We start from the raw sequence: 24,529 nt of genomic DNA on the forward strand, positions 1-24,529 counted from the left end.
TTGTTAACCCCAATTATTCGCGGTGCTGTAGCTTTTTCAAAATGCTTCTGGTCATATTTACAGAGAAGAAATATTTTATGAGCCACTGATCACGCATTGCATTGTGGGAGCATCATACAATGAAGAATTTGGAATCCACGTGCTGGGGAAATCATCTAGGGTCCTCATTTTCAGGAGGCACGGAGTGGGTTCGCCCACAGTTAAGAAATTGGACGCCAGCCTATTTCTCTTGTCTAATTGGGGGGGAGGGGGCTGGAGAAATAGACTACGAGCTCGGGGTGCACGCCCACTTACAGTTACGCCACTGTATATATACTTAACACCAATTAAGAAATTCCTCCGGGACCATCACCTACATTCATCATTCCTACATTCAACGTTTGAAGGACATCTGTAGACTATGTTGGGATCAGGAGCCAGTCTATGTAAGACTACATTAAGCCAGCCGACACACGACAACGCTTGACATGGGTAAGTTTTATTTCATTTTCTGTACTAGGGACGTTTTTAGGATTGAACTTCATTAACAAAACTGAACGGGATAGACACCATGTCCACTTAGTTTTCAACACGACTCTTTTTTTTTCTGAGGATGACTGGTGCGGGAATTAAGCGTTCAAGCATTGTTCCCGAGGAAGGCCAAGGGGTACATTCAGTAGCAAAGTATAAGCCGGGACTGGCAAGCCTTGTATATCTTGATCATTCATGGTATGCATTATTGTATGCATGTATATACGCATTGCATTGTGGAACATGACCCTGATGTATGCTACGTCACCGAGGGGCTGGTACGCAGCTTCCCCCCGCCATCTCATGACACCCAAAGCGTTAAAGGTGCACTGAGGACTGTTGTGCGAGGCCCGGTACAAGTAGGGTGTCTGCTAGACATGTAAGGCTAGATCGAATGTCTCGTTCATGTTCGCACCAACAACTGGATGAAATCCTGCCGCCCTTTAATTTCCGCTAGTAGTATTTTTATGTTGTTCACACATATACAAAAAACCTTATAATCTCAGAAACGTTTTTGATGAACAAAAATCAGGGTTAACGATTTTGTTTATATTTACTAAAAAGATACTCCATAGTTTCCTGAGACAAATCACATACAACAGCTCATCCAGTTGCCGAAGAGTGGACAGTCGGCAAATGATGCTTAGTGTAATGCTGTTTTCTTCCCAAATTCCCAAATTAGTTGGAAAAAGTAAGGCTGAGCACGTGCTTTTTATTCAGCGATTGCACGGATTTTGAGGACAATGGATATCGACTATTTATTTTTGAGGAGGTATTTTGAGAAATATTTTAAATTTCCTCCTTTTTGCCATTATCTTTCAGAGGGGAAGTTGTTGATTGTTCTTTTTGTTCTTTCTTCAAGTTTCGGAGGTATGTAATATTCTTTTGGGGTGTTTTTCATGCATTAGAAGGAATGATTCGCTGTTGACTTAATGGCTCACTAAATAACTCACAAAAGCACTCACAAAATCAATGAATTCATTCATTAAATAAATGCATTCTTTGAAGGCCTCAGGAGTTGGTAGAAACAGAGTTATTTACATAGCAGCACTTACAAGTGCCTCATTCGGTGTACAGTGTCCACATTTGTTTTACAAAAAATGTTCCGCAGATGGAATGGCGTCCATGGGTGTTGTCAATGAGGTTTTGCAGAAGTTGTCAAGGGGGGAGGCAAGGTACCTATCAGAATCAAAGTATCACACTAAAACCCCATGGATCAAAATGAGACGGGAGAAGCAATTTAAAGGTTTTTTTGAGAATATTTTCCCTCCTTTCCCCCTTCTCTAGATCTGTTTTTGTCTGACTCCCTATTATTCCCCAAGGGAGCATACCTCGAACCCTCTCACAACACTCATATCCGTAGACTCTATAGATGGATTTCACATTAGCGCCGTCTGCGCATATCCGCATCGAAACCGAGGCTCTCTGTGTTGAACTTCATCGCGCGCGCCTGCGGAGTCGACACAGTACATGCAGTATCCGGTTCGTAAGTGTGGTGCCACTTCAGTTTAAACCACGCCCACTACCTGCACATGCAGATACACGACCATCGCAGGTACGTTAGTTCGCAGTAAATTGCCGTTATTTTTTCTTTTGATTTCACGTGTCGAGTCATCCTGAAAGACTGTTACACAAAGATTGCATCTTGAAAAGTCTAAATTTAACATACCTTTATGTATTTTGTGTCTTAACTCCTTACTTTCAATCGTCTGATCGCATTAGAATTGAAGCTGACACATACAGCCTCGTTTTCAAACGCGGAAGTGCGCAGATTGACGCTAAAAGCGTCGTATTGGGATCCCTCTATAATCAATGGCACACCTGAGTTTGTTTCTGCATTCAATTGGGGACCTTGAACGATACAGGACAATAAGGTCCCCGATTGACAGAGGGTCCCCGATTGACAACTGTGTACAAAACATATGGGTGGTCTTCTAAAAAAGTTTAAGTACAAACAAAAGAGGAACAATAGGGGGTCCCCAGTTGCAGGTAAATATACACTTGCGTGCGTGTGTGTATGTTGTAGGCGTTCTTTTGTATGGTCACGATAGATGTGTATACACAGACATGTATAGACAGAGAGGACTAGATCGGCTGTGCGTTCATATCACGCAACCAATCGCTTTGTTCCTACTCATTCATTTCGTAAGGGGTCGGTTTGGTATTCCAGCAGCACCTGCCCAAATTACAGCATGTCCAACGCGCAGAAACCAGCTGGTAGCCAGCTGGCTTCTGAGCTCCTGGACTGGTCCCCGTCCCTACTTTAATGGGGACCAGTATCTGGCTACTGGTTGGTTTAGCTCTCGTGCATGCGGAATTCCTTGTCATGTTTATAGAGATGACGTTCACAACAATCTTTTGCCTGCGTGACAGCGAACACATCGCTCTCGGGAAAACTTCAGAAAAGGTTTTCTCCCGTCAGTAACATTGATTTACTCGTTATTTATTTTACATCTCTGGACATTAAGAATAAAAATACGAGAAACATCGTCGGCAGGGCTGTCCAGGAAAGGCAAGAGTCTAAAGATAAGCCAAGATATTAAAGCGGTAACCGACCTAAAAAAAACAGGTAAATACGTCCAAAAGTTTTTTTGCGTGCGGAAACCTTTCTTACATCTTGTGTTTGTCGCGTTGACTTTTCTTTCTGCGCGTTAACCTTTTACCTGCAGCACATGAGCTGCCAAGCAAAACCGCGCGTATGCAACTGCTGCCAATCTAGTCTTTTTTGAGTCAGTCCACACCGACGTTCTCAGACGGAAACTTTACATTGACTGTTATTTAAACAGAATCTTGAATGTGGTTTTTCGTTGAAGCTTTTGCACTCAATTGCCACGTGTGTCCCTTTTTCGGGGTTTGCAAAGACGGTGAAGTGGGCGAACTGAAGTCATGTGCCAGCCTCAACGGTACAGTTGCCAACCAATGCCTGAAATTTGATGGCGCATATTCTGCAGTATTTAGAGGTGGGCTTGTACTATTTGGCATTAGTTTGTTGGCTTGCTGTGAATCCTTAGTTCAATTTACAAATAAACTAGTCTGTCTTGGTTTGTCTCGTTGCGTTGCGATGCAGCACATCTCATCCCGTCAGCCTGGTCTCGTCTCGTCTCTTTACATGTTGCTGTGCCGTCTCGTACCTTTTCCTGTCAGATCCTATCGTGTCACAGCATATTTTGTCTTGTCATGTGTTATTGAGGTTGTGCATGGCAGCCGTCTTTCCTGTAACTGCTTTTGTCGCAAAGGGATAGTACAAAGGGTCTACTCAGGTATCCCTGTGGAACAAAAGCTCTTACCGGAAAAATGGCTCCCATGCAGAACCTCTATTGTGCTTTGTTGAATTTTTTGTTGCGAGGTAATGTCAAATCACGTTATGTTGTCTGGCGGTTAGGAAGATGTTGTCACGTTTTATAAAGGTTCACCCTATCTTTGTCACGTGCGGTTAGAGTGTGTCATTCTAAGTTTTATCATGATTTGTCTCGGAGACTTTTGTTTCATTCATTTTTGTCTTGCCATGGTGCTTGTATTTCCGCAGTATTTCCCTTCATGCAATGTTGTAACGACTCGGAGTCACTGAATTCTGTGAATATCCATATTTAATTGATGCGCCTTCCCATATTTCTTGTGATGCCATTGATCCCAGGAAGAAAAAACCCTAATATTACATTGCTGTGGACATTCACAGTCTTCCATTTTATCAGCATTTTGTTTGTCAGGCCCCAAATTTTCTTCTCTGGTGATTCATTGTGAAAATACTTTGTCATAAGGCAGTCGCTGTTTCTCAGAAATATTGTCAGTCAGTAATTCTGGATTCACAATTTGCGCAGAAAAATCTTTGCACCGAACGATGTCCTCCCCAGATGACGGCACAGCAACAGCACCCTCAGCTGTCTATCAGCAGAAGAACCACCCTCATGGGTTCCGTAACGCCATACTTCGTTTGGAATGTTTGTTTTGTTGGTAGCGATGCGACCGTAGCGCGCCGCATTTCCTGGTTGTTCGTGTACCAGCGAAGATCAGTTGCGACCAAAGGAGCCTCCGCTGCTAAGAAAAGTGCGTCTTCTCTTGGTCCAGCTCGAGGCTAGAAATTTCAATAGCATAGATATAGAATTCTTTGCAGCTACACTTTGAATGTAAAAAAAAGGTGCCTTGAATGGCTCCCATCCACGGGTAAACCCTTGACCTGGTCTGTGCGCATGTGCAATGTCAGCCAATGAAAGGCGAGCTGGATCAACGGCGGATGCAATTTTCTCAGTAACGGAGGCTCCTTTGGTCGGAGCTGAACTTCGGTTCACGAACAACTAGGAAATGCACACGTTACGGTGACAGCGTTACCAACAAAATGAATACTCCTGATCAACATCGGTCTTTTCAACCGATGAGGGGGGTGCTTCTACTCAGGGCAGATAGAAACTGTGGCGACAAATTTGAACCCAAGTGAACTCTTAGTTGCTGTTCTATCGCAGCCATTGATGAAACCCACAGCATCACGAGTATTGCCTCTGACGTAACGTGGTGTCTCTTACCCCTAATCTTTCCAATATCCTACGGTTGAGCAACTTGAGGATTGGAGTCACCGGACCCCCCCTTGCAGGAACGGCTTAACGCCGCTCACATTATTTCCTCTAAAATAGTTGTGTCACTCCATGCATCACTCAGTTCTGTTAGGTGAATCAATAGCAACATGAAGTGCCTATAAGTATAGTTACTTCCTGACTTTTGTGAGTATTTTTGATGCTCTGTCAAAGCTGGTGTGTATAATTGCAACTTTGTTCAAAAGCTCATCAATTGTCGCCCAATGGAATTGTTGGTAAAGAAAAAACGATTTTCATTAAAAAAGACCAACATTTAACGGACGATATTTCACTCCTTTTCAGGAGCGACTGCAACCTTCCGCGGCAGCATTCGAAATTGCAATCTCCTGCCAAAGGATTCCGAGCCCCCACCCCTCCGCTGCTTGTCCACTAGTGAGAGTAGTGGTTACTTGACGCGCAACCTACAGTATGCCACTGACCTGGTGCCCTATGTCAGTAACGTGACAATCCAAGTCACGTCCGGCCATCTGTGCTTCTGCGACGCTGACGGCTGCAATGGCGTAGACTCCGTCAAGCCGTTCCTCTCGCTCCTCCTCATCTCGGGCTTGATGCATCTGTTCATGATGTAAAATAGTTTTTAGTACGCATCCAGTAAAATACTGTGTTGTCGTCGGGTGCCTTACCATTTTATAGACGTTACTAGCCTCCGTAGTTTTTTGTATCCTCTTATAGTAATAGTTTAATGAAGAAAATGATCCATGCAGTCACGGTTATAAAGACTCGTGTAAGTTTTCACAGCGATCCGTAGCGCTCTCATACAAGATTATACTCATGCCTGTACCGGAAAATTCTACAGCGATTAGGTAGCAGTAGTCTGGTTCCCTGTTTTAAAATCCTATGTTCCATCGGGTAACCGACGGGAACAAGGCGTTCATTATTAGCTGGATTGCATGTGCAATTAACAACTTAATGGTTTCAAGTTGTGTAAAAATTGGCAGTAATCATTTAAAATCATGAGGTTTTTCCCAGGAAAAAATAAGGAACGTAAACAGAACTGTGACGCCTGGCACAAAGAAGTATTTGGGAAAACAGACGATGTATAGATTACAGACATTCTGAACATTAACGATAATAGCAGAAACAAAATGAGTTGGGAAAATTATGGAAGTGGAGGAAATCTTCCCATTTAGTTGATACGACAGTGACGGGCTACTGGATCTGAACATCTCTCAAAATAGTCGAACTTGGGTCTGAAAAACAAGACCGGGTCATCTGCCGTTGACTACCTTACTGTTTGATGGACATTTGTCCTTTGCACTGTGGAAACCGGGTCATCTGCCGTCGAGTACCTTACTGTTTGATGGACATTTGTCCTTTGCACTGTGGAAACCGGGTCATCTGCCGTCGACTACCTTACTGTTTGATGGACATTTGTCCTTTGCACTGTGGAAACAATAACGCATTTTTTAATTAAACACCTTCTAGATAACATTCGGACCACCAAAGTGTGCCGAAATATCACCCTGGGTTAGTTTCAAATTGTACCTCAAAATATACAATTAATCTCATGTTACATTTGTACTATAAAGGAGACGGTCAACTGTATAGTCACAATTTACAGTGCATTTTGGAAGTTCAACATAGGCCTAACAATCACTGATCAGCAAAGAGCACAAGTGGGTGGATCACTGCCGAACCATCTCTCACCATAAAGAACTTACTTCCACAGTTGTTAACGACTGTGATTATAAACCGTATCATCTATTTTTGCAATTGTTTGTGCTAATGGAAATATTTGCAAAGTATCCAGCCATTTGACTCACTGAGGGTTTGTGGGGACATTTTCTACTTCAACACAATGAGACATAACGAACCACAGGAAGTGCGTTGCTCTAGAAAGTCTTTTAAAAGAGTTTCTCCCCCAATATCTATAAACCCACTGTACTTGTATGTGTCCCAAAATGAGAACTAGAGGTTGTGTAGAGGAACATAAGCTATGTAAACCCAACAAATTATAACAGGGTAGGCGTTGACTTAAAATCATTAACAATAACAGACAAATGGGCATGAACTGTTTTGCCATTTACAATAATCACGCGTTTAAAATATGAATGCAAATTGCCTAAGAGATTGAAGCGTTTTATTCTACAATGTCTTGTCTCCTATTAAAAAGTCTCTTGTTGACAAACTGACGTTTTTATAGGCGCAGTAAAACACCGCATTGTGGATTTGCCGTGAAGAATTTGTGTGTTACTTGTGTTGTATTGTGCGTTTCGACTCAGGATCAACATTGTCAACCAAAGTTTGTATCAAATCAAATTGCATTCATGTGACGCAAGCAACAGAAACTTCCACTTGCCACACACGTGTACATCCTGTCCATCTAAATTGCATTAACGCGCTTTCTTTAGCCACTTACGTTGTTGGAACTGGTCTAAGCTTTCTTTAGTGTATTGGGGGTATTACGCATCCTTGACTCCATGATATGGGAACCATATAGGCAACAAAGAGGGCACTGTGTGCAAACGTGTCACGTTGACCAAACGGAAGGGTCGGAAATCTCATTATACGTTGCTCTGCTTGGCTTGAAATGAGTTGCTTCTAGTTTCTGCTGACACAACTGCAATTTCGCTACCTCAGGTTCAGTTACATGGTTTATCAAATATGCGTACCATTTATGGCATCATACTTATTAGAAACATCTCCAAATTTGGCAAGTTCAGTGAACACAAAATCTCCATACTAAAGACACAGTTGCTACACTTTGTGATTTGGAGAAGGCTTTTGCTAAGTTACGTGAGAGACTCATTGCACCATTACACTGTTTTTGGTGGATATGAAGGTCACAAAGGAACCTGTCCATTCCAGAGATGATGGTTGCTATGCAAAAGCTTGCCCCAAATGACGAGGTATTATACATGTACAGTGTCTTTAATCTAGGGAATTCAAATTGTAATGTTTACATGCAGTCAAATAACACAGTGTACCAAATTTTATTCAAATTTATCTCGAAAAAGTCTTATTACATGTATTCTCATTGAAACCAAAGGTCCTTCCAATAAGAAGCATAATTTGACCTTTTTCAAAAGAGCACCTTTTAATACAGACAGAAATAATTAAGTAACCTAGACACCTGTACATGTAAATGGACATGATCAAGCAGAAGGCCTTACGGGATTGATTCAATTTCCGTGAACAGTAAACAGGAAACTGAAATTAATGAAAGACCGACTTGGCTGATGAAACAGCTTATCCTTTCTCGTGGAGATATTGATCAGCTGAGCTTCAGGTTTGTTGAAATGTCTTGTTTTTCAGTATTTCATTATTTTTTGAAGCAAATTTAAACATTTTGTCATTAAACAGTGTGAAGTATGTTAAGTATTTTTAACAAAACTGAGTTTTATTTCTGATGATTTGCCAGTGACAGATTATCAAGAATCCAATAAAAGGAAACAACACCCGAGTACTCGGAGGCTTGTGTGAGTTAATATCTAAGGATTGTGCCTGTTTTCGATTTAGTATACAGCTTTATTTGACTTCCTGATGCAAGGCCAGCACTATTCAAGAACATTCATGGGAATTTGGCACAAGATTGTTGGAATGTGTCCCAAAATATTGTACAATTGTGTCATGTAATGGGAGGACGCCCTCACTTGTATCGGACCATCCAACGGTTGTTCAAACAGTGTGAAATTACATAACTAGGACATGAAATGTTATCATTTCATCACGAAGACTGTGTCAAATGATTAGCTTAACCCTTAATTGGCTACACTGGACTGATTATGTTCTTCAACTGGCATGAGAGTTAATTAACAGAAAGTAGCAGGAAGTTACGTTACTGAAGCAGCAATTTCACAAGGCTATTGCCATGAGGATGGAATTGAAATGATGTAGATTTACACAAAGAATTGATGTAAATTTGCGGTATGGCTGCCAAATTTTTACAAGTCATCGATGAAGAAGCTGGGCAGCTTTACAACAGCTGGGCCGTTATTTGTTTGTCTGTAATTTAACGGGGTGTGTGTGTAATTTTAAAGTACTTATTTTTTTTTTTTTTTTTGCGGGATGGTACTGGCGTCCAAACTGCCTGGAAATTCCCGAAAAAAACGATTAAAAAAAATTGCAACCGCTAATAAAGGCATGTGTACACACAGACAGTATACGGTGTGATGTACATGTACACACAGACTTCATACCGATCGTTGGTTCTTTGACGAGAACGCCCTCTATTTACAATAATTATGCAACAAGCACACGGTGCGCCCGGTATACACGTAGTTGCAATTACTGCCAAGAACGTCTTGGAACCACGGTTACCCTGCTATCACTCAGCATATATTATACATTGGGCAATATCCAGCTTGAATCAATACAAGACAGTCCATCTTGCCTTACGGTACTCTATAACAATGCAGATCCAAACAGTTTTGGAAGATCAATTTCAGTTGATCCCGTGATTTAATTTGACCAGTAGGTATTTAGCAAATGTTACAACAAGATTAAGAGAACAGCTCTATTTAAAAGCTAATGCAAGCTCTTCAGTCTCTGTTTAGAAACAAATGGAAAATAATGTTGTCATGCACTTGATTTTTAAATAAAAACATTTAGCTCATTTAACAAAATGTCCAGCAGAAGTTTCCCCGTTTGGAAAATATGCGAAAGAAATTCGTCTTTTGCGACTGTCACGACAAAAAGCCTCTCTTTTCTTGACTTTTAAATCATTAATAACTGAAGGACTTTTGGACGATTAAACTGTGTTTTTCCCATCAAGTAAACAACGTCTTTTCTTGGCTACATATACGACGTCTCAAAGGTAAAAAACACGTCGTTTCGTCGTTGGAAAATGACGTCGTTTTTAGTTGTCTGAAAAAGACGTCTTTTGGTTTGGCAAAATGAGAGGCACCAATCGTTGTGTATCCGTCAGAATACCGACGGTTTTGACGGCCGAACGCAAAGCACTCTTGTGCTATGTTAATGGTTTAGATGTTTGTATCTGAGAAAGTAAAATGCCTGAACGCATCGTCTTTGCCACGCACTAAAAAAGTACATAATGGAAATCGCCTTGTGACACCAATAATTGGCATGGATAAGCCGTCTTGTAGACGTCATGTGGTCGTGGAAGAAAAACCCCCAGAGTCAAAAACCAATGAACAAGATTTACATCTGCTCCCCCTCCCACTAAATGGTTCTGGATCCATCCACGGAAACTGTCAACACGTGTGACAGAAGTGTCAGTGAAGTGAAGGCAGAATAGCCCCGGAACCTAATGAGAAATGCTCTGAGGGCCCCTTGAAGGACACTTTATTACAAGTTTATATATAGAGCCACGATCTATTTATTCTGAAGGAAGAAACGAAAGAGAAGGTGGAAAGCAGAGCTGTTTTGACAGACCTCTCATTATTTTGCCTTTTTCATTTGTTAGCATTTAGAGGAGTTGGGAAGCACTTTGTTATGAGTTTCACTTTTGCTCTCGTTGATGTCAATGCTGGTAAGATTGCAAGTAAGAATAACCAGGCTAGGTAGAATTCTTTCATGTCATTCCCAGTGCAGTTTGTACAAGAGCCTGAAGTGTACGTTCAATAATATATTTTTTTCCAAATTGGTTTCTACCAGATCTAAAGTTAGAAGCTGTATTTTCTACTTTTGAAAAAAAAAAAACCGTAAAAAAAGACATTTATGATAGGAATGAGCTTTGGAAAAACATATCTCATGAAATCGATTTGGAAAGAAAATATCTCTTGTTCAAACGATATTTTTCTCGAATTTGAAACAATGTTTCTTAAAATAAATAATTTTAACAACGATTATTTAAATGCATGTATGTATATCTCGCACAAATAAACTTTGGACAGACATGTCTTGAAAGACATTTTAAAAAAAATAGAAACCATATTTCTAAAGACACATCTCTCAAAAGTGAACTTGAAAATGCAACTTTAAATGCGAACGTTGGAAAAATACGTATCATGAGATTTTAAAAAATATTTCGCAAGACCGATTTTCTCCAAACTGAGCAGTAGATCCCTCGAAAAAGTATCTTCCAAAAAAAAAAACTGTTGATAAAATTATACAAATACTTCACTTCCTGCTATGTACATCCGGGCACTGGGTGGATTCCTTAATATTGTATCTGTTTACTTAATTACAAAAGCATGTCAGCCGTGGTTTGAACTTGGGTTCTTCTCTTTCATGCCAGATAGCGTAACATTTGTGCAGCGAGTGTTCACAAGTGCATTTCTTATCCTCAATATTCTCCAAGCATTGGACGAATTAGCTACAGAGGGACCAGTGGCGTAAAGTAATTTGAGCCCCGAAATTGGGGTGGGGAGGGACATGGGGAAAGGTGGGGAATGACTTGCCCAGCCGTGAGAATTGAAAAGTGGGCGAAGGGATACCATATAACTCTATGCAGAGGTTGATGTTCATGATATTGATGTATATACGTAATATGTATTCATAATGGCAAATTTTTAGCTTAAAAAGCTTTCTCTTTTTGAGTGTTAATGAGTGCTTTTTAGTCATTGGATGTCAAATGATTATTTACAATCCGTTTTAAATAAAAAGGTTGAGGGGTGATTCAACAGCCAATCCCCAACCTTAAAAAGTGCCAGGATGTATACTGCTGTTCCCATGGGATTTACGCAAATGAGCGTGACAACATTGTAACGAATATGATAGTCAAAACCATGTCAAAGACCGGCTGAAATACAGACCTTATGGCTAACTCCATGGACAAATGCCGCACAAGAAACCTACGCGACCACAGAATCTCATTTGGAGGAAGTAGGAAGAATTAAAGATCATTATGAGGTGTTGGATTATAAGGTGTGCACAGTACATTCAGCGAAGTTTAGTTTATTCCCAAGTACAAATAGCGAAGGGAAAGCGAAAGCAGGCTTTTTAAATTAAACACTGCTCTCTGTTATTCAGCGTTTTATAAAACAATAGTTCCATTACAAATTTTACTTCAGTAAATTTCACTTTCACGTTTGTTTTCAGGCTTCTTTGCACAGGTCATGATAGTCTGTTTGTCTTTCATGTTTGGAAAAGGATGAGCGAGGTAACGATAATAAAGGCATGTCTTGCAAGCTAGACAATAGCTGAAGCTATTTCGCATGCCCTTTGACATGGATGTATTAAAGTCCAACTGATTAAAAGATTTACCTATTATTATGACAAGCGGGGATGCTCAGTCATTCATGACTACAGCGGTGCAAAATATCATTGAAGAGCTAACCAATCACGTCTGCAAACGCAGCCTTTGGGAGAGTATTGGTCTTTTCATTTCAATCTCCATGTGTTTTAGTTGAAAAAATGCTTTTTGTAATACTATTATGATAAACGTTCTCTACGATTTCAATAAGAAAAGTATAACAAAATGATTATTCTGTTCACAGGTAGAAGAAAGTGTAAAAGTCGAAAACTGCATGTTACAAGACGTGATACCTGCTTTTCAACTACACGTATTCTGATAGCAGAAAAACAGATGATCACGTTTTGTCCTCTGTGGGATAAATTCAAATTTAATAAGATATCATAATAAAATGAACTCACAGTCACAGGAGAAGTCTCCTTACCAGCAACATAGAAATATGATATGCTCTATTCCCAAGCCTCTCATAAGTAACAACATTTTTGAGCTTACAATATTTATAATCGGTCAAAATTCAAAATTGAAAGGGTAGGATAATACGTGAATACCCTCAACAACTCAGTCTCAAGGTACTGCTCCCTAGAATGATGATCGTTGCACTTGCTTTTTTGCTTACTCATTATTGTGTCGTAGGAAAAAAAACCCAGAAACCTTGCGACGTCACACCGCCCCGGAAGTCCCAAGGAACCCAAAACTTGTTCATTTCTCGCGACCAGGGTACCTTTAACCTTTCCTTGGACCAAAACCACTAAACCTTAGACCAACGAAAGATATGCCACTAGTGACTACGGTCAGCAAGACAGTCAAGCATAGACATGTCCAAGTCAACTCAGAAGTAAAATACATCTTGATTTATTAGCTAAAAAGGAACTTTGTGACGTGTAGCACAGGGTTGTGTACTTTCCAGGGAGGGGAATGGCTATTTGAGCATTTATGGGCCTGGTGTGCAATGACTGTGACCCAGCACATTGAATTGAACACCAGTAACGATGGATATGAGCGCACAATAAACGGCCATTATTATTATAAAATGTTTCAATGAAACACGGTTTATGGAGGCCGCTTTATGCGAGCGGTTGCTTGACCTCAGCCTCATAAACCACCCTCAAAAAGCCCTTAGAAAAATAACTCACCTCTGTCACTTTCTCTGATTCACTGACTCCAAACGCGGGAACAATGTTTCAAATTAAAATGGAGATAACCACTCTTCTGAATGTTTTATTGCGAAAGATATCGAGTTTTGAATGCACGTATTACCTTGAACACATCGTGATCCTATCGCTCGGTAATGTTTTAACGTTAAGAGTATCTGTACATGGTACAGGTCATGTTTTGTCTTCTTTTTATAAGCTAAAAAGGACACCCTGTCAGGACACAATATCATGCAGCAGCTTCCACAGAGCAGATTTAGCAGCCCTTAAAACGTATACAAATACTCCAAGTATTGGACAGGCGCCCAATTCAGTGACAGTGGTCTTTGGTCACTCACTTCGTCGAGTTAAATTGTCAACAAATACTAAGTTGCCGCGGCGAGATAGAAATTCCAGTAATTGTATTTGCTTTACCATATATGTTCAGTAAGAATATCTCTACTTCACTTTCGACCACGACTATACATTCAGGCTTCTTACAAAAGGTGTACACTCGCTCGTTGTAGTCGTTGGTTTTCACAGCGTTAACGCGCGCTGTTTCGTAAGTCAAATTGAAAGATGGGGATTCGTTTTTGAAATACAAAATCACCCCCCCCCAACACACAGGGACTCGAGTTTTTCAAACGCAGCTGCATTAGGCAAACTAAGCCTTGTGCTGAGATGTCATCTAAGTCTCGTCCTTCAAACAACCAAAGGCAAACTATAAACGCTGTTTACAACCGCTTCGAAGGTTGAAAACCTCCCCGAAGGGGTTGCTCAAAAACCTTATAAGTTGGCCTTTCCCTGTGTGACTTCGCGTAGGTGAGTTAGTTCCCAGTTATAAATACTAGTAGCTCGAATGCGTGCATGGTGAGGTCCCAGACATGAAACGTGATCCCACTTCACTTGCAAAATGTGTGCACGTCACTCAGTGTTGGTTTTTGATTGGCTAGTCATTAGTTTACGCCCAGGAGTTCCCGAGCACCGAAAGCCTTTGGACCAGATGCGCTCACTGTTCCGTCTTGACGACTGGTTGACTGCATATTACGTTCCGGCCCTTTCGAAGCTTACGCTGATATTTACCTTGCAACATGGGTAAGAACCTTTTAAATTACTAAAGGGTGAATCTAGAGCCCTATCTTCGTGAGCCATTTTTTAAATATACCTTTACGTCCTTTCTGAAGGGTACGGCTATAACTTTGGGATATGCGCTTCCATAAACAATTAATGGAAAAGGAAACAATTACCTAATTTATCGTTTCTCTTGTTACCATTATTATTTCTCTCGTTATTTTTCACAGAAAAATATAGCTTGAGGCAAATGTCATTTTGAATCTGAATGCAATCATCATTTGAAATTGAATGCAAACAGGAAGCGTATGGTACCTTATCAGCGTCTGCTTGGTTTGAGGGCATATGTACATTTTCGTCCAAAATGTTATATGGTATGACTGAGATTTTACTTGCAAGCAAGGTACGCTCTACTAACACAGATTAATACGACGATGCACTGACGCAGCGCATTGCTTAACTTTCTGTCCATGCAGCAACGGACTGAGATACTCTTTGTTTCGATTAAATTGAGGATCTTCAGGTGAGACAAATACAATAAAAAATTCACGACAAAATAATAACTGCTGCTAGGAGTCCTTTAGGTAATAACGTCATGACTAACATCGATCACAGCAGTCAATATTGATTATTAAATAATATACGAATTAAAAAAAATCCTCTCCCGCGTAATTGTGAGATCAAAATCAACAAATAGAAAATATTGATTCGACTGTGTTATAAGATGTCAATCGATGATTAAAAAGTGACAATTTGGTGGAAACAAACGAAAGAATGGTGGCATTGAGCAGAGCAAACAGAAACCTGTGATGTAGAAGGTCTCCGTAAACGTATGGTAACATGAAGTCCTTTGTACTTAAACTTGACATATCCATGCTATTGACCATTGCTTATTGTGCTCTGCTGTCGACTGTTTCACAGTCCTTATCCACAAGATTTGATTAAAACAAAACATGCAAATAAACTAATCAAACCCCAAACCTTCCCTGCACTTGCGAAAATCACGCTGGAGACTTTATATGGTGTATCTTGTAGCAATAAGATTTTGCAAATTTCTCATTTTAAGCTTGAGGTTCGAACAAAAGCTTACAATCCCTAAAGCTATTGTCGGCTGAATTGAGGTGGTTAGTCTTGTATATACCGACTGATATCTTCTGTCTCTCAGACTTGTCAAAGTTGCTTCCCTAATTAAAAAAAAACCTCGTTAGATAAACAAACGGGTAGTTGCACTCTACATACACCACTGATATTGACGAGGAGATTTGACTTATTTCTCTTTTTTTTGCAGAAGGGAAACTTCTGTTCGTTCTTCTGGTGGTTGCTTCAGTTTCTGGAGGTGTGTTCTCTATTTTATTTCTTTAATCTAATACTAAATTAATCCATGATTGATTTGTGGATGGACCACTACACGCCCCGTAAACATGTGTGTGTGTGGGGGGGTCAAAATCTATATTTGGTTTGGCACGTCACGTAGACTGCATTTTTGGCCCAAAGACGTCAAGCTGTTGGTGACCCAACCGTCATTGTTGCTATCAGGGAAAGTTGCAGAAGTTTCTCATGTTTGTATTTGTGTGTTACAGATAATACATTATTAATCTGCAGTGACTGCGATCTCAAGAAACATTCATTAAGCAGAGTGTAAGAGGACGGTGCATTAATGATGCGCTCAGGTGAATCACAACCACGAGATTCCATAGCTCACCACTTTTAGTTCTTGAGAATATCTGCGTGTAGACAATACCCACTCGTTCACAACCTGTGCAAAAGGCAATATTCTTTGAAAAAAAAATTACGAAAGAATGTTTTTCATCTTTCAGTATACATAAGGCTTTTTGATATTCAAGATATGGTAAAATCAAAGATGTCGGGGCCACGAGTAAGGCTTTTGATACTTTTCTCTCCCCACATCATGTTTAATAAGCCAGAAGCCACATTTACTTTTGTATTTGCACCCCCTACACACATACACCAAAAGATGCATTCGCCGCTGCATGAGAGTCAGAGGCTGGAAATCGTATGACAATGGGGGCGCTATTAATTAATGATCTGTCGCATTAGTAATTCACAGTTTCACTTTGTATTAAATGTAGCTATATTCATAACAAACTATCATGTAAAAAACCCGAATAAGGATTGCTACTAGCATCAAAAGCATAAGTTGAAATTCTTTCAATCAGGATGCTCCCGACGAGTTTTGTTTTCAGTTTGAAAACAAAACTCGCCGGGAGCATCCAATGAAAGCTTGTTTCAATGACGTCACACTACGGCTCTGCACTTGTTTCATTGTCTCGGGGCCATAATTATTATAGAATAAAAAAGACTAGATCGACAGTGCGTGTTTACGCAAGGTCTTGTCGGGAGGGTCACGTGCTGGATGGCAGTGGTAATTCGCTGAGAATGACCACCGAGGAAACATCAGATGGCACATAGTTGCCAGGCTTCAAAATCATACCTACGTCTTTACTGAATAATAACTAAGCTCAGTGGGCCGATGCATAATGCAAGCACAAACAGTTTTATTCGCTGCAAACATTTGCGATGGGTCCGCAACCAGATAGCCCGTTACGGCCGCAAGTATTAAACTCTTGGGCGCGTATTTTGACATCATCAAATCGCTAAATATTGTTTGCCGCCCATAGGCTTATTTTTATTTTTACTCTGAGCTTTCTCGCGGTGGAACTGAACACCCCAAATAACGATTTTTTAATGTATAAATGTGAGGAGGTGCTACTACTCAGTCAGTATATGGGAATCAATTATCAATTGTCTGTTTAATAACCTTTTCGGGATAAAGCAATGTGACTCACCCTTAACCTAAGTTGATAGTAAAGGTGGATGGTGACAAAAGTAACAAGTGAAAAGTTCAGATATTCTATAAGAGTTGAGGTCACATTTAAGGGTGCACTCAAGGCGAGTGATTATTATTTTTTGGTCATATCGTCAGTTTACAATACATTTGCTGATAGCCGTGTGTTGACACAATGGGAAAAACACTCTTCGCGCCAGCCTTAATTGCGGACTCCTGAAATAGCATTGCATTGTAATAAATGAAAGGACGATACAATATCAATGCAGTTCTTCCTTTGTGTCCCATTTAAACCCGTTTTCTTGTTTTGGACATTGTAAATGCATCTTGATATCTATAATGGTAAGTTGCATATTTTTAAGCAAAAGTGTAATTTCATTTGAGGCAGAAACCTTAGTTTTGAAAGTATTTCTGAACTTGTCAGAAATAGGAATATTTTTCCGCTGTAATAGTTTACTTAGGATAATCATTGTTTTAGTTTATGTTGTTGCTGTAAGAAAAGTTTTCTTTAAGAAAGAAAAGTTTTGGAATGACGTATGACACCCCCTAAACGAACAGTGTCCATCCTTAATGGCAGAACAGCAAACAATTGAAAGGGCAGGAAAAACCTATTTACCGTTTCATATTTTGTTTTACTTCAGGACTTGCCATCGACTGTTACGTCTGTGAAGCGGGTGGTTTCTGTCAAGAGGGCGAGACAGGAGAGATCCAGACATGCCCAGTCGTCGATGGTTTGGTGACGGTGGTGTGCATGAATTTTTCCGGCACTATTGTAGGTTTGTCACCCATGCAAATGCTACAATTTCAATTCGAACCGAGGAACGTGGCTCCCAATTCACCGTTCATACCGTCAGGACTAAGAAACCCTTTTTCGATCTGAGGATAGTGAAGTTGCTTAATAACACAAAATGAAAGTTCTAGTTAGTCAAAGATGAAAATTAAATACAAGTTTGTCCCTCCCGTTTTGAGTTAGAGCATAATGTTTTTGTCAATTTGTTTTGTTTTGATTTTAGACAATGGAGTCACATTCGAGGGTATCATTCGCAATTGCAACCCATCATTGGAGGATATCGGAGTCGGCTGCGTTTCGGATGACTTTGCCGTTCCGTTGAGGGGCTATAATTTCCTTGATTCGGTAACTGATGTTCCCACCGCTCCTCAATCTGAGGTTGTCATCCTTGGCGATTTGTGCATCTGTGACAGTGACGGCTGCAACGGCAAAAACATCAGCAAAGACCACGGGACCGGCGGTAAAGGCGGAGGTAACGGCAGCGGTGATGACGGAGTCTCCGTCAAGCCGTTATTGTGGCTGGTCTCCGTAGCGTGCTCAATGCACATGCTGATGATGTAATCGCGTGTGAGGTCGTTTAGTCAGGATAACACAAAGCTACCACAGCACACCTTAAGTTTCAAGTTGTCTAAATACTAAGAGATAGTGAAATGCAACTCAAGGGTTCATTAGATTGCAACATTCCAGCTGTCACTGAGTTCACTAATCATTTTGTCAGATTTTGTAGTGTGCCACATTTTTGAATCATCGAACCAGTTGCCATCCTGCTACAGCAGTTACCTGTGTAATTTGACCCATTCCATCCCAAGTCAAACACCTTACCATTTCGGTCGAACTCAGTTACTTAAACTTGCTGCGAACCTGTTTCATCACAGGTTACTTTGCAAACTTGTAGCGGATCAGTCAGCACAACCACTTTATTGACATCAGCCTGGAAAATAGAAGCATTTAATTACAATAAATGTTGCAATCGGTCAGTTATAACATAAAGTGGAATGATTCCAAGGAATAGGTATTGTCTGAAATGATCTGTAAACATCGTGCAGGATTGTTACTTTCATAACAAAGGTGGTTTTTATTACCAGCCCAGTACACTCTAAAACCAAACGTGAATGTTTTAACGTCTTTAATAAAACGTCATCCTGGTAACATTTTTAATGAGCGTGTTGTGGTGTTAATATTCTAAAGCTGAATACGTGTACGTGGTTTTTAAAAAACAAATACATGTTGATGTGTTAATAAATGTCATCAAAATGACACATTGTGTGTTAATAACAAGACACAAAAACACGTTTATCGGGTGGTAACGCCGAAACACGTTTATTTCCAACATGCTGTTTACTTTTAAATGGAAACGTGTTTACAGTTAACGCAAAGACGCGTTTATGATGGGCGTTGGTTTTTGCAATGTAGGTGAGCTTTTTCAAGGCAAACAATAGAAATCACAAGTGCCCTTTTCATGGACAGTTTTCAGGTTGTCAAACTTACGTTCCGCACATTTCGTTCTCCTTTTGCCATCAAGGGATTAAATCCGTCACACACTGAGGTTGAAGAACTTCGTCGAGTTCAGCATGAGACGCGTAAATACAAACCATTCCTTTGCCTTTCAAGGGGATGAGACAGTGTATTTCTGAACTTGTCAGAAATAGGAATATTTTTCCGCTGTAATAGTTTACTTAGGATAATCATTGTTTTAGTTTATGTTGTTGCTGTAAGAAAAGTTTTCTTTAAGAAAGAAACGTTTTGGTATGACGTATGACACCCCCTAAACGAACAGTGTCCATCCTTAATGGCATAACAGCAAACAATTGAAAGGGCAGGAAAAACCTATTTACCGTTTCATATTTTGTTTTACTTCAGGACTTGCGATCGACTGTTACGTCTGTGAAGCGGGTGGTTTCTGTCAAGAGGACGAGACAGGAGAGATCCAGACATGCCCAGTCGTCGATGGTTTGGTGACGGTGGCGTGCATGAATTTTTCCGGCACTATTGTAGGTTTGTCACCCATGCAAATGCTACAATGTCAATTCGAACCGAGAAACGTGGCTCCCAATTCACCGTTCATACCGTCAGGACTAAGAAACCCTTTTTCGATCTGAGGATAGTGAAGTTGCTTAATAACACCAAATGAAAGTTCTAGTTAGTCAAAGATGAAAATTAAATACAAGTTTGTCCCTCCCGTTTTGAGTTAGAGCATAATGTTTTTGTCAATTTGTTTTGTTTTGATTTTAGACAATGGAGTCACATTCGAGGGTATCATTCGCAATTGCAACCCATCATTGGAGGATATCGGAGTCGGCTGCGTTTCGGATGACTTTGCCGTTCCGTTGATGGGCTATAATTTCCTTGGTTCGGTAACTGATGTTCCCACCGCTCCTCAATCTGAGGTTGTCATCCTTGGCGATTTGTGCATCTGTGACAGTGACGGCTGCAACGGCAAAAACATCAGCAAAGACCACGGGACCGGCGGTGAAGGCGGAGGTAACGGCAGCGGTGATGACGGAGTCTCCGTCAAGCCGTTATTGTGGCTGGTCTCCGTAGCGTGCTCAATGCACATGCTGATGATGTAATCGCGTGTGAGGTCGTTTAGTCAGGATTACACAAAGCTACCACAGCACACCTTAAGTTTCAAGTTGTCTAAATACTAAGAGATAGTGAAATGCAACTCAAGGGTTCATTAGATTGCGACATTCCAGCTGTCACTGAGTTCACTAATCATTTTGTCAGATTTTGTAGTGTGCCACATTTTTGAATCATCGAACCAGTTGCCATCCTGCTACAGCAGTTACCTGTGTAATTTGACCCATTCCATCCCAAGTTAAACACCTTACCATTTCGGTCGAACTCAGTTACTTAAACTTGCTGCGAACCTGTTTCATCACAGGTTACTTTGCAAACTTGTAGCGGATCAGTCAGCACAACCACTTTATTGACATCAGCCTGGAAAATAGAAGCATTTAATTACAATAAATGTTGCAATCGGTCAGTTATAACATAAACTGGAATGATTCCAAGGAATAGGTAATGTCTGAAATGATCTGTAAACATCGTGCAGGATTGTTACTTTCATAACAAAGGTGGTTTTTATTACCAGCCCAGTACACTGTAAAACCAAACGTGAATGTTTTAACGTCTTTAATAAAACGTCATCCTGGTAACATTTTTAATGAGCGTGTTGTGGTGTTAATATTCTAAAGCTGAATACGTGTACGTGGTTTTTAAAAAACAAATACATGTTGATGTGTTAATAAATGTCATCAAAATGACACATTGTGTGTTAATAACAAGACACAAAAACACGTTTATCGGGTGGTAACGCCGAAACACGTTTATTTCCAACATGCTGTTTACTTTTAAATGGAAACGTGTTTACAGTTAACGCAAAGACGCGTTTATGATGGGCGTTGGTTTTTGCAATGTAGGTGAGCTTTTTCAAGGCAAACAATAAAAATCACAAGTGCCCTTTTCATGGACAGTTTTCAGGTTGTCAAACTTACGTTCCGCACATTTCGTTCTCCTTTTGCCATCAAGGGATTAAATCCGTCACACACTGAGGTTGAAGAACTTCGTCGAATTCAGCATGAGACGCGTAAATACAAACCATTCCTTTGCCTTTCAAGGGGATGAGACAGTGTATTTCTGAACTTGTCAGAAATAGGAATATTTTTCCGCTGTAATAGTTTACTTAGGATAATCATTGTTTTAGTTTATGTTGTTGCTGTAAGAAAAGTTTTCTTTAAGAAAGAAAAGTTTTGGTATGACGTATGACACCCCCTAAACGAACAGTGTCCATCCTTAATGGCATAACAGCAAACAATTGAAAGGGCAGGAAAAACCTATTTACCGTTTCATATTTTGTTTTACTTCAGGACTTGCCATCGACTGTTACGTCTGTGAAGCGGGTGGTTTCTGTCAAGAGGACGAGACAGGAGAGATCCAGACATGCCCAGTCGTCGATGGTTTGGTGACGGTGGCGTGCATGAATTTTTCCGGCACTATTGTAGGTTTGTCACCCATGCAAATGCTACAATGTCAATTCGAACCGAGAAACGTGGCTCCCAATTCACCGTTCATACCGTCAGGACTAAGAAACCCTTTTTCGATCTGAGGATAGTGAAGTTGCTTAATAACACCAAATGAAAGTTCTAGTTAGTCAAAGACGTAAATTGAATACAAGTTTGTCCCTCCCGTTTTGAGTTAGAGCATAATGTTTTTGTCAATTTGTTTTGTTTTGATTTTAGACAATGGAGTCACATTCGAGGGTATCATTCGCAATTGCAACCCATCATTGGAGGATATCGGAGTCGGCTGCGTTTCGGATGACTTTGCCGTTCCGTTGATGGGCTATAATTTCCTTGATTCGGTAACTGATGTTCCCACCGCTCCTCAATCTGAGGTTGTCATCCTTGGCGATTTGTGCATCTGTGACAGTGACGGCTGCAACGGCAAAAACATCAGCAAAGACCACGGGACCGGCGGTAAAGGCGGAGGTAACGGCAGCGGTGATGACGGAGTCTCCGTCAAGCCGTTATTGTGGCTGGTCTCCGTAGCGTGCTCAATGCACATGCTGATGATGTAATCGCGTGTGAGGTCGTTTAGTCAGGATTATACAAAGCTACCACAGCACACCTTAAGTTTCAAGTTGTCTAAATACTAAGAGATAGTGAAATGCAACTCAAGGGTTCATTAGATTGCAACATTCCAGCTGTCACTGAGTTCACTAATCATTTTGTCAGATTTTGTAGTGTGCCACATTTTTGAATCATCGAACCAGTTGCCATCCTGCTACAGCAGTTACCTGTGTAATTTGACCCATTCCATCCCAAGTCAAACACCTTACCATTTCGGTCGAACTCAGTTACTTAAACTTGCTGCGAACCTGTTTCATCACAGGTTACTTTGCAAACTTGTAGCGGATCAGTCAGCACAACCACTTTATTGACATCAGCCTGGAAAATAGAAGCATTTAATTACAATAAATGTTGCAATCGGTCAGTTATAACATAAAGTGGAATGATTCCAAGGAATAGGTAATGTCTGAAATGATCTGTAAACATCGTGAAGGATTGTTACTTTCATAACAAAGGTGGTTTTTATTACCAGCCCAGTACACTGTAAAACCAAACGTGAATGTTTTAACGTCTTTAATAAAAACGTCATCCTGGTAACATTTTTAATGAGCGTGTTGTGGTGTTAATATTCTAAAGCTGAATACGTGTACGTGGTTTTTAAAAAACAAATACATGTTGATGTGTTAATAAATGTCATCAAAATGACACATTGTGTGTTAATAACAAGACACAAAAACACGTTTATCGGGTGGTAACGCCGAAACACGTTTATTTCCAACATGCTGATTACTTTTAAATGGAAACGTGTTTACAGTTAACGCAAAGACGCGTTTATGATGGGCGTTGGTTTTTGCAATGTAGGTGAGCTTTTTCAAGGCAAACAATAGAAATCACAAGTGCCCTTTTCATGGACAGTTTTCAGGTTGTCAAACTTACGTTCCGCACATTTCGTTCTCCTTTTGCCATCAAGGGATTAAATCCGTCATACACTGAGGTTGAAGAACTTCGTCGAGTTCAGCATGAGACGCGTAAATACAAACCATTCCTTTGCCTTTCAAGGGGATGAGAAAGTGGAGGTGTAGAAAAAAAAGTAGATTTGGCTCAAATACAAAACAATATCATTACACGTATATTGCAAGACATTCCTGTAACCCCATAGTTATGCCTCAATATCTACCAATTAGCCATAGGCTTGAGGCATATGGATGGTTCAATGTTTTTCCCAGGGGGGGGGGTAAACTAAACACTTGATTAGTAAAAGACCCCAGACACAAAAACAGTTGTAACATTACCACCACTAAAAAATCCACCGCTAAAAAATCATTCTAACTTAAACACTCGGGTGGAAATCCAAGAAAACGCGAGAATGAGCAGCTTTATCCGAACGCAAGGGGGGATATCAGTTAACAAACGGTGGACTATGCCTTAGGGGTGTTCGTTTGGTGGAACTTTACCACCGCTCTGTGATTAAGTAACTGATTCCAATGTCAATTAAGGTTACAATAATGCCAATACACGTGATACAGGACTGGACTAAATCTCACTGTGACCAGTGATTCCAAAGGCAATTATATGATTGGTTTGTTCATTGTCAGAGCTTCAGTCGTCGTTTACACACAAAGGCAATTAATTATGTATGATCCTCAAGGGTAGCTGCACCACTTGCGTGATTAATTAGGAAGCTTGTTATTCTCAACCTACACCAGGGTAATCCTAAAGGTGATCAGGTTAAACCTCACAATAACCGGGGTAACCCTCACAGTAACAAGGGTAACCCTCATGACCATGTAACCCTCAAGTCAACAGGTAACCCGTAGGGTTATAACTAATGAGTGTTGATCACATTAGCAAAGACAATCTTTGCAATCATACAACACAACAGGGAAGACTTACACAACAACAATCTCTACTGCCATACTAAGCAACACAGCTCCCAAACTGCAACAGAGTCTAAGGTGGCAACCCTCAC

General features: G+C 40.4%; 2 protein-coding genes across 2 annotated transcripts; both read left to right on the top strand.

Annotated features, from left to right (window-relative positions):
* The first annotated feature begins 330 nt into the window (after window positions 1-330).
* On the top strand, window positions 331-7,154 carry LOC110985011 (uncharacterized). The gene is made up of 4 exons (XM_022245691.2): window positions 331-471; window positions 1,333-1,380; window positions 3,324-3,470; window positions 5,379-7,154. Exons 1-4 carry the CDS (start codon window positions 468-470, stop codon window positions 5,663-5,665), a joined length of 486 nt encoding a protein of 161 aa, XP_022101383.1. The 5' UTR covers window positions 331-467; the 3' UTR covers window positions 5,666-7,154.
* Window positions 7,155-14,279: 7,125 nt separating this feature from the next.
* On the top strand, window positions 14,280-23,146 carry LOC147797732 (uncharacterized). Its single transcript, XM_087142831.1, has 8 exons — window positions 14,280-14,417; window positions 15,682-15,729; window positions 17,841-17,975; window positions 18,213-18,461; window positions 19,850-19,984; window positions 20,222-20,470; window positions 21,859-21,993; window positions 22,231-23,146. The coding sequence occupies exons 1-8, from the start codon at window positions 14,414-14,416 to the stop codon at window positions 22,566-22,568; spliced, it is 1,293 nt and encodes a 430-aa protein (XP_086998957.1). The 5' UTR covers window positions 14,280-14,413; the 3' UTR covers window positions 22,569-23,146.
* The last annotated feature ends 1,383 nt before the right edge of the window (window positions 23,147-24,529 follow it).

The sequence above is a fragment of the Acanthaster planci genome, linkage group LG10, assembly GCF_054643075.1.
Source record: "Acanthaster planci isolate LZ-2023a linkage group LG10, COTS_SCS, whole genome shotgun sequence".
NCBI classification, from domain to species: Eukaryota; Metazoa; Echinodermata; class Asteroidea; order Valvatida; family Acanthasteridae; genus Acanthaster; species Acanthaster planci.

Coding starts and splice junctions, on each gene's coding strand:
- LOC110985011 (XM_022245691.2), top strand. Junction 1,381..3,323: donor TCTTTCTTCAAGTTTCGGAG/GTATGTAATATT, acceptor TTTTCGTTGAAG/CTTTTGCACTCAATTGCCAC. Junction 3,471..5,378: donor ATATTCTGCAGTATTTAGAG/GTGGGCTTGTAC, acceptor ACTCCTTTTCAG/GAGCGACTGCAACCTTCCGC.
- LOC147797732 (XM_087142831.1), top strand. Junction 19,985..20,221: donor TTTTTCCGGCACTATTGTAG/GTTTGTCACCCA, acceptor TTTTGATTTTAG/ACAATGGAGTCACATTCGAG. Junction 21,994..22,230: donor TTTTTCCGGCACTATTGTAG/GTTTGTCACCCA, acceptor TTTTGATTTTAG/ACAATGGAGTCACATTCGAG.